The sequence below is a fragment of the Rana temporaria genome, chromosome 7, assembly GCF_905171775.1.
Source record: "Rana temporaria chromosome 7, aRanTem1.1, whole genome shotgun sequence".
Taxonomy (NCBI): Eukaryota; Metazoa; Chordata; class Amphibia; order Anura; family Ranidae; genus Rana; species Rana temporaria.
This window is the reverse complement of record NC_053495.1, coordinates 44473900-44483915: the sequence shown is the minus strand read 5'-3', so window position 1 is coordinate 44483915 and position 10016 is coordinate 44473900. Positions and strand designations below refer to the sequence as shown.

At 43.7% G+C, this 10016-nt stretch overlaps 1 protein-coding gene across 7 annotated transcripts in view; it reads right to left on the bottom strand.

Annotated features, from left to right (window-relative positions):
- Nucleotides 1-10016, bottom strand: part of WNK2 (WNK lysine deficient protein kinase 2) — a 312062-nt gene that overhangs the window by 73381 nt on the left and 228665 nt on the right. For all 7 annotated transcript variants that reach the window (XM_040359295.1, XM_040359293.1, XM_040359294.1 and 4 more), the window contains 2 exons: nucleotides 6506-6551; nucleotides 6292-6417 (listed from right to left, as the gene is read on the bottom strand). In XM_040359295.1, coding sequence (XP_040215229.1) covers nucleotides 6292-6417; nucleotides 6506-6551 — 172 coding nt within the window. The remainder of the gene's footprint in view (nucleotides 1-6291; nucleotides 6418-6505; nucleotides 6552-10016) is intronic.

The following is a 10016-nucleotide window of genomic DNA, read 5'->3' as shown; positions in this document are numbered from 1 at the left end:
AAAATACTTGAAATGACTGTTAATGAGAATATTACAGCAAGCATGAGTATGGAGGCGGATGGTCTAAGAAGGCCTTCCATTATCTGGGGCAAGGTTACATAAAATGTAATCGCACTCTGGAGTCTACATCACACATTTGTTACAAGAACCAGCTCAGTGCATGTGTTGTAATGCTTAAGAGAACCAGTCACAACTGGGCTTGTGCAATAATATAAATCAGGGCTTTTCAACTGGGGTTCCATGAGAAGTCCAATCTGCCACGTTCTACTCATGAATCACAGGCAGTTGAGTAGATCGCATCCCCACATTTCCCGCACATGCAGAGCAGAGCAGGGAAGCTGCTGTGTATCCTGTTGTGGCTTGCCGTTCCCTGCCGGCCTTTCTTCTCCTGTTTATCCTTGTATGTGACATCGCATGGGATGGATAAGAAAAGTGGGCCGGCAGGAGGCGTGCGCACAACAGGACACACAGCTTTCCTGCGCGGTTTTGCATAAGAAAGAAACCACTCAGATATTGTAATGTAGATTGCTGCCTTCAGTACCAGGACAGGGTCACCCGGTGCCCAGGACGAAGATGCCAAACTGCATCCGCCCAGGTAGAGCAGCAGGAGGGGTGGGGTCAATAACAATGCACGCAGCATGCCTCACCAAAACATGGAAAAAAATATAAGTTTAACAGCAGTACACATTCTATCCAAACATGAAATATGGGGAAATGTCGCTGTATCAGTGTAAGAATAAGATGCTCCCATTGCTGGTGTTACTGGAAGGAAAAATGTGTCTGTTATGACATTAGTAGGAAAAATGTTCCAACATCAGTGGTGTGAGTCTAGAGTACCCCTTCTTTCTTAGATAAGGGTCCTAGGTGCCCCCCCTTGCATCAATGTCCCCCTTTCATTAGGGTCTCCAGAGCCTGCCCGACCTCCCTTACATCAGGGTCACCAGAGTTCCCCAGGGTGGCATTTGATCACCTCTGTGGTTTTTATTTTTTGCGCTATAAACAAAAAAGACCAACAATTTTAATATATATTTTTTTTTTTACTTTTTGCTATAAAATTAAAAAAACAAAAAACAAAACAAAACAAAATTTCTTCGTCAGTTTAGGCCAATATGTAGTCTTTACATTTCTGGTAAAAAAAAAAAAAGCGCAATAAGCGTATATTGATTGCTTTGCACAAAAGTTATAGCGTCTGCAAAATAGGGGATAGATTTATGCCATTTTTAGAAAAAAATATTTTTATACTAGTAATATTGGTGATCAGCGTTTTTTTTAGCGTGACTGCGACATTGCGGTGGACAGATTGGGCACATTTGACACTTATGGGACCATTGACATTTATAGTGTGTAAATGTCACTGACAGGAAAGGGGTTAACACTAAGGGGCAAGCAAGGGGTTAAATGTGTTCCCTGTGAGGCATTTCTAACTGTGGGGGGATGGGACTGACTGGAGGAGGAGAAAGATTGCCGTTCCTGATCACTAGGAACAGCAGATCTCTCTCCTGTCAGAATTGAGATCTGTCTGTTTACATTGACAGATCCCCGTTCTGGCTCTCTATGGAGCAATCGCGGCTAGCTGGTGGACATCGGGGCCACAGGTCTGATGCGCAGGGCCGGGAGTCGTTCGTGCACCTCCCACAGCTCTTAAAGTGGCAGACATACACCTACGGTGGTTTGTGCAGCCGTGCCAACCTACCACCGTATAACGACGGCGGCTGGTTGGCAACAGGTTAATCTGTATGCCAAATATCTATAGATTGGGTTTTCGCCATCCCTGGCAATTTTCATTTTATACAGTATGTCTTAAATTCAGTTTGATGTGTATTATATGTGAAGTTGCGTATTAGAGACAGGTATTGTGGTATTATTGAAGTTTTCTGAGATTTCCATACTTTAGAGTAGTGGTTCTTAACCCCTGTCCTCAGGACCCACTAATAGGCCAGATTTTAATTATTACCTTTTGGGAGATGCAGACTAGAATACTGCAATCACTGAGCAGCAAATAACACCTGTGATGTATTTCACTTGCAAACCTGGCCTGTTACTGGGTCCTGAGTTGAGAACCACTGCATTAGAGGGTTCCACCATTATTAAGTTATTGATTAGTAAGTTGGTGCTGCACCTTTTGGCACCACTAATTGGAAGCACCGATAGGCGCCACCGATTGGCAGCAATTGACAGCACTGCTGGGAACCACTAATTGGCACTGACTGCCCCTGTACACTGCTTTTCTCAAGTTAGACTCAGAAATGAGAATCTGTGCAGAAAAAAAGCAGGCATGTTTCACATTAAATAGGCAAGTTTTACTACCGTTTTGACTCTAGTCTTAAGGCCTGGTTCACATCAATGCGGCCCTATGAGCCATGTTTGCATTGGTATGGACGTCCATTCATTTGAATGGGCTGCTGTGTGCGATTCATGCAGGAAAACACATGATGCTTTTATCAAATGCGATTTCTCACAACTGAAAACCCGCTGCGGTTTCAGATGCCTGGAAGTAGAATTAGTGGAATTAAGAATAATTGGCAGCCCTGCGTGTCTGTAAAGGAGCAGTGCAGTTTGGCACCCACCAAGCAGCCACAGAAGTGTGAATCTAGCCTTAATGTGATTTCTGAAGAGAATGGTTGTTATAACAACACCAATCACACCAATGTTCCATGAGTTTTGGATCTGAATAATATTTCAGGCGTTCGCCAAGATCTCAAACCCTTTGCCAATGGTTCCTTTCAAGGCAAAACGTTTGATAAACTTTGATCTAAAAATTAAGTCTCATACCAAAAACATGCAGCCTTAAAGAATATTTGGTGAATGGCACATTCACTTCCTTATAATTATAACCCCATGTGTTGTTCGTAATTGTTAATGAAGGGACACATGATTAGAAGGATTATGAGACAACTGGGATGTCCCGATGCAGTCTAATGGAGCATTGGGCAACAACAAAAACAGTAAGAAGCCCACAAACCAGGAAAAAACTGGGGGTAAACTGCAGCTCAAAAGCTGCTTGGAGAACCTTAAACCAACCTGGAAAAACTTAGAACGTGTGTAGGCAGGGGCAGTCTGTATGCTCCACTACAGGTGGCACTCAACCACAGTGGCAATGCAGATTGGGGATGAAGTTAAGAGGAACTTGGTTCCTCCAATTTCCTCAGTCACAGCAGGGCAGCTATCCAATTGGACGATTGTGCCACATGTGACTCTTGCAGCCATCTTGGGTTAGTCTATTTAAGACTCTAGCTTCTGGGCTTGGCACGCTTTATGCAAGTGACTAGCATAGGAAAAGGTTCTCTGTCTGTCAAGGACAGTACTTCGATATAGACAAAAGTTTGAGAGGAGTAGGGAAAGTGCAGGGACCACATCTACCTCTACCAGGAAGCTTCCCCCTTTGGGTGTGGGCTGGCCAGGCCGCATTCTACTCCTTGTGGCAGATGCTGTGGGCATCTTCATGTCTTCAGACCACTGTTCCACCAGTGCTACAGTCTGTAAGAATTTGCAGATGCTGGGCCTGTATGTACGTGTTGAACTTTTCTACAGTATAATGTATTTGCCAAATTTGGACTGTGTGCTCACTGCCTGCCACACCGCTCTGAACCTAGCCCACACACGCAAACAGAAGACCAGGTGGCATCCTTGTAAATCTGGGACACGGATGCTAAAAAGCCTATAAAGGCACATACTTATCTAGTGGAGTAACAAAAGGTGGAACCATCTCTTTAAGCCTATGGACTTAAATAATGAGCTGCCCAAGCCATCCAAAAATGGTGGAATAGGAGGGCTGTCCCCTATGGGGACCCTCAGGAATGACAAGGAGGTAGTTATTAAGCCTGAAGGAAGATGTGGATGAGCGAAACTCGCACAAACTTGTGCCACATGCAAACAATGGAGCATGTCAGAAGGATAAAAATACAATGTCCTGGTTATGGTGAAAGGAATAAAACAAAAGGAATGGATAAAAAGGAATTCATGTTAAATGGCATTGCTTTTCCAAAAGGTGAAAAGATGTATTTTCACCTAGGACACTAGGAAAAAAACAAAGTATGATGGGAGTTGGAAGTTGGAAGGGAAATATACTGGCTGAATAGCAGCTTTTGTTTGCCATTGTACATTCTCCTGTAGATGGCAGTATATCCTAGAATCTTTGACCCTGTGTCACCTAAAGGGGTTGTAAGCCCTTGTGTTTTTTCACCTTAATGCATCCTATGCATTAAGGTGAAAAAACTTCTGACACTGACCGGATCTTGCACGTAAATGCTGGACTCGTGAGCACACCCGCAAGATAACCCCCAGGGAGAGAGCTTCTCCTAGGGGTTTATCGATGCGAGGAGGAGCCGCGAGTGCCGCTGGGGGAACCCAGAAGACGAGGTTCTGAGGCCACACTGCAAAACGAACTGCACAGTGGAGGCAAGTATGATATGTTTGTTATTTAAAAAATATGGAATATTTGAGAACCAGCTCTCAATCTTTTGTTGGCGGAAATTCCGACAGCAATGGTCTGATGGAGCATACACACAGTCGGAATTTCCGTTCAAAAGCCCACATCAGACTTTTGTTGTTGGAATTTCCGATCGCGTGTACGGGGCATAATATTTTTGCCCATTCTTTTGCAAAATAGCTCAAGCTCTGTCAGATTGGATGGAGAGCGTCTGTGAACTGCAATTTTCAAGTTTTGCCACAGATTCTCAATTGGATTTAGGTCTGGACTTTGACTGGGCCATTCTAACACATGAATATGCTTTAATATAAACCATTCTATTGTAGCTCTGGCTGTATATTTGGGGTCGTTTTCCTGCTGGAAGGGGAACCTGCGCCCCAGTCTCAAGTCTTTTGCAGACTCTAACAGTTTTTTTTCTAAGATTGCCCTGTAATTGGCTCCATCAACTCTGACCAGCTTCCCTGTCCCTGCTAAAGAAAAGCATCCCCACAACATGATGCTGCCACCTCCATGTTTCATGGTGTGTACAGGGTGATGTGCAGTGTTAGTTTTATGCCACACATAGCATTTTGCTTTTAGACCAAAAAGTAAAATTTGGGTTTCATCTGACCAGAGCACCTTCCACATTTTTGCTGTGTCCCCCACATGGCTTCTCACAAACTGTAAACGGGACGTCTTATGGCTTTCTTTCAACAATGGCTTTCTTCTTGCCACTCTTCCATAAAAGGCCAGATTTGTGGAGTGCACAATTACTAGTTGTCCTGTGGACAGATTCTCATACCTGAGCTATGATCTCTGCAGCTCCTTCAGAGTTACCATGGGCCTCTTGGCTGCTTCTCTGATTAATGCTCTCCATGCCAGGCCTGTCCGTTTTGGATGATGGGTTGAACAGTGCTCTGTGAGATGTTCAAAGCTTGGATTATTTTTTTTTATAACCTAACTTTGTTTTGCACTTCTCCACAACCTTATCCCTGACCTGTCTGGTGTTTTCCTTGGCCTTCATGATGCCGTTTGCTCACCAAGGTTCTCCAACAAACCTCTGAGGGCTTCACAGAAGAGCTATTATAATGAGCAAATTACACACAGGTTGACGCCATTTACTAATTAGGTGACTTCTGAAGGCAATTGGTTCTGCTAGATTTTAGTTAGGGGTATCAGAGTAAATGGGGCTGAATACAAATGCACACCACACTTTTCAGATATTTGTAAAACATTTTGAAAACATTTATCATTTTCCTTCCACTTCACAAATTTTGGAAAATTTCAAGGGGTATGAATACTTTTTCAAGGCACTGTACATAAGTAGACAGTGCCTAATATCCAGTAATCTTATGGCAGAACAAATGAAGACTGCAGTATCTGTCAGAGGTCACAGGCACCCACTGTTCAAATAAGCCACTAGGGCTCATTAGCATTTGGACAATCTCAAACACAGCCAAGTAAATTCCTTTCATTCTTTTTAATACATCCAATTTAAAATAAATGTAGTTTGATACTGTAGGTTTTACGCTACCTCTTTTTCACACAGACCTACAAGTGTAAACCTGTATATATTAAATAATGATTAAAATGTCTGCCAATAATGCTTTCTGTAGATCAAAGTAAGGCTGGTGTTCAGAACTAATTTATTTATTTCTGAATAACCAGGGGACCAAATAATACTGTAAAGAGACTGGCAGGTAGAGTTTGGAAACCTTACCTGTACAATAGCAGGCTAAGTAACCATATTGCTAACAATTGCAGGACTTCACAGAGTTTTATACACAAAATATGTCGGAAAATAAACAAAAACCCCAGGGGCAGCTAGACCTAGACCCCAGGTGTGTTTCCATGCTAAATGTTCCAGGGTGAAAAAGATTTACCTTTGGCATTACCACCCGTGCTGTCACTCTGATGTTCGGTCTTTGTAGTTACTGAAGAGACATCTGTAGAGCTTGGACTCTCCATCACTGGGCAGATGATAAACCAACGCTTCCCAGTATGCAAGACTAGAAAATACAAAGGCAGAGATGCTTTGTTATCTACATCAATGTGAATTAAAAGATAGCTGTGAGGAATGGGATGTTGCTCTCATACCGTTTTGCTGGTAAACTGGTGTCCTTATTGGGGTATGTTGATTTTCCTTTGAAAAAGTTAAAAACAAAGTGTTAAATGTTTCAGTCAATGCAAGAACAAAGATCTCATAAAACAATCTGATCAGTGTCAAAAGCGAACAATCACTAAATTTATTTTCATTTTACAAGGGCTGAAGCAGGGAAAACCATTCAGAGTTTTCTTTTTGCTGACAAGCTCCAGCAACAAGATCTCTCTGCAGAAGTTCTGAGCTAAACGCCAACAACCATTGCAAAGACAAGCAAGGGGATTCCTTTACTATAGCTGCATTTTCAGTAATGTAAATGTAAAATAAGAATCCAGAGAAACAAGTATATCACATAATGACTGCAAGTGTAACTATAGTGAGCATGACCCAACCAGTTCAGCCCACCAACAGCCAGGGCCCCCAAAAAGTCGTTTGAGGACTCTAGCCATTCTTTATCCAGAAGGATATGGGTGCTGAACCTCAGAGCTGTTGGTCTTCTGGAGATCGGTCAGAGAAGGGGGTGTGTATTGTAGCAAAGTGGATTTTTGTTTAATATATTTTGAAATGCTGGGCTACATACCGTAATTGCACTATGCTGGTAAAAATGAGACAGTCACACCACCATCATGTGCAACGTCAACACTAATTTTTATTGTAGAGAAGGGAAGGAGGTATGTCTAGCCAGTTCCGAGTATAGATCACTAAAAGCAGTAAATCTCTGGTGCCAATTGCACTAGTCATATAGTTGGGACACCTCATGCATCTGTTATACCCAGTGAGGGATTTGTAATTCCCGCCCTATAATATCCCACATCTCCATTGTCTGGTTAGCCTTAGATATGTTATAGCCACAAAAGGCGTGTCAATGCTAAAAGCAGAATGACAGCTTGCCCACTTTGTGCCAGTTCACCCAGAAACAAGTGTAGAGAAAATGTTCATAATTATTCTACTAGCAGTTTGGTTCTCAGTGTACAGATTTAACCTAGATAAATAGTTAACCTCCTTCCTCGATCCAGTGATCCTTACTGTGTGGAAATACTTTGAGCCGCACAGCCTTGCTTCAGAAAGCGACTCCTCCAGGTCCTCTTGTGCATGTGTGCTGCGGCTCCATACGCTGCAGGATTGCTGAAGATTGGAATGAATGGGGCTTCAGTGCACTTGCATGGAATAGAGACCTTGAGTGGTCACTATCTGAAGCAAGGCTGTGTAGCTTTGCTGGATCGAAGGATGAAGGAAATTCTTTCTCTAGGTGGGCTGCACTGAGGGGAGTGGGGGCATGCCTTAAAAGGACATGTACCAGAAGATACAATTGTCTTGAAATGTCTGATATGTAGATTACACTCTGTGCAATATACTTTACCACTAACTTTTTCAAATACTGTGATAACTGCACCAAATTTAGAGAAACGTGTGACTATCTCAATAGTCAACAACTGCCAAAATAGACAATTCATGCAGTCAATTGCATACAAACTATGCAGAGAGAAATTGGATTAGTTATTTTTGGTTATTTAACACAAGATTTCTAAAATGTATTAACTTAATCTACATGACCCATTGTGTTATGGATATTATTGGGTAATTGTATAGCAAAAGATATTTGTCAATTGTTAGATTTTAAGACGTGCTGTTTTAGAAGACAAGCCTCCACCATTGCCATGCAAATGAACCAGTAGGTCTAGTTTAAGTGAGGTTAAAGGATATGATGTACAGGAAGTATGGGCGAGGGGATGAGGATTTTTGAAGCAGCATGTGGGCAGACAAAGGACAGAGTTGTTCTTGAAGACAGAGGCAAGAGCTTTGGAGAAAGCCGTTGGACCCCATCAATGAAAAGCCCAAGTTGAGTAGCTGTTTAGTATACTTATTGCATACATATTGTACCTGCTTATTTGCTAGGAAGACAGTCAGCTTGTGCATGTTATAGGCATATTTTGTTATACTTTGCATGCTATGACTTTCAACAGTTGTATGTGCAGCTTTTCCTTTTAGTAAAAGTATTAATACACAATAGAGGTCTAAGCTTCCTTGGGATTTACTGCAAGAACCTTTTAAAGACACCAAGCAAAACACCCATTCAGCTTTGTGAAGCAAGAAATGTGTAAGGACATTACCATTGTTATATGTTGTAAAAACCCATCCTGCCCATTCTATGTTTCTTTTCCGTACATCACGGGACACAGAGCGGCATATTCATTACTATGTGGGTTATATGGAGTACCTTCAGGTGATGGACACTGGCAATCTTAAACAGGAAGTCCCCTCCCTATATAACCCCCTCCCATAGGAGGAGTACCTCAGTTTTTTCGCCAGTGTCTTAGGTGTTGGTCACAAAGAAGTTTGCCTCCAGGTCCTTGAGACTAGGCAGACTATACCGGATCTGTCCAAGGTGCCTCAGAGCCAAAGTGGACAGTACCCGGGCCCCAAGTCGTGGGGTTTCGCCTATAATGCCTCTTCTTAAGGGGCTGGATCCTGGGCCCAGAACTTTGAGCTTTCTAAAGTCCAAAAGGCACTGTTGCCAGGATGCTGTATAGGTCCAGGGCAGTGGTGTTCCAGCAGGACCCGGGTCCCTGAAGGTCTAGTACAGAACCCACGGAGATGGGGGAAGATTGGGCCTCTTGCTTTTTGCAATACCCTGCAGCGTGGAGCAGGTAAGAGGGGGGCCTGCGGAACTTGGTTCGTCGGCAGGTCCCTCAGGGGGAAGACTAGTTGGGTTAGCCTGGGATGCTCTGCATGGGCAACTTTTACCACTATGTCTGCTAGACAGGATGGTCACCTCCCATTTACTAGTATACCCCCCACCCCCACGGGCTGTGTTGCTGGTTGATTGTCCCGCATGGTTTTTGGGGGGGTAGAGGCTCTTTGCCTGGTTCTAGGACAAGCAGGGCAAGCCCACCCCCCGTTATCTCTCGGCTTTAAGGCCAGGGACTTACCTGTATTTAGGTGCGTTTTTTCCCCTGCAGCCCTGGGTCCTCTGGCGCCGCCGGCGTGCTGCTCCTCTCCTCATGGCTTCCCCTCTGGGACGCGCGCGCGCATGATATAGATGCGCGCGGAGGGGGCGGGGAGCGTCGCGACGTCGGCGGGGAGAGAGGGGCGTTCCCCCCTCGCTGTTATCTTGAGCAGCTCTGTCCTCCGGTCAGTGTGGGATTCGTCGGCTGACTGGAGGGACACAGAGCAGGACACAGAGCGGAGCAGGGTGACACCTAGTGGCGGTAAAAGAGACCTGTTTAGGTCTGGAGCTAAGCTCCTCACTGACTAAAGGGAGAAGATAGGAGTTGTTCCCCTGATTTTCTCTATTAAGCCAAAGGTCTTTTGGCAGCAGTCTGGCATTCACACAGTCCCTTTAAAGTGCAAAAATTTAAATATTTAAAAAAAAAAAAAAAAAAAAAAAAGAGGAAAACAAAGACAAAAAAAAAAAAGTTTTCTTTCAGGGGAAAGGTGTGCACTTCCTTCCCATTGGCTTATAAGGTTTCCTGCCTTAAGCTACTTATTTTTTGTTCTCCTTGCTAC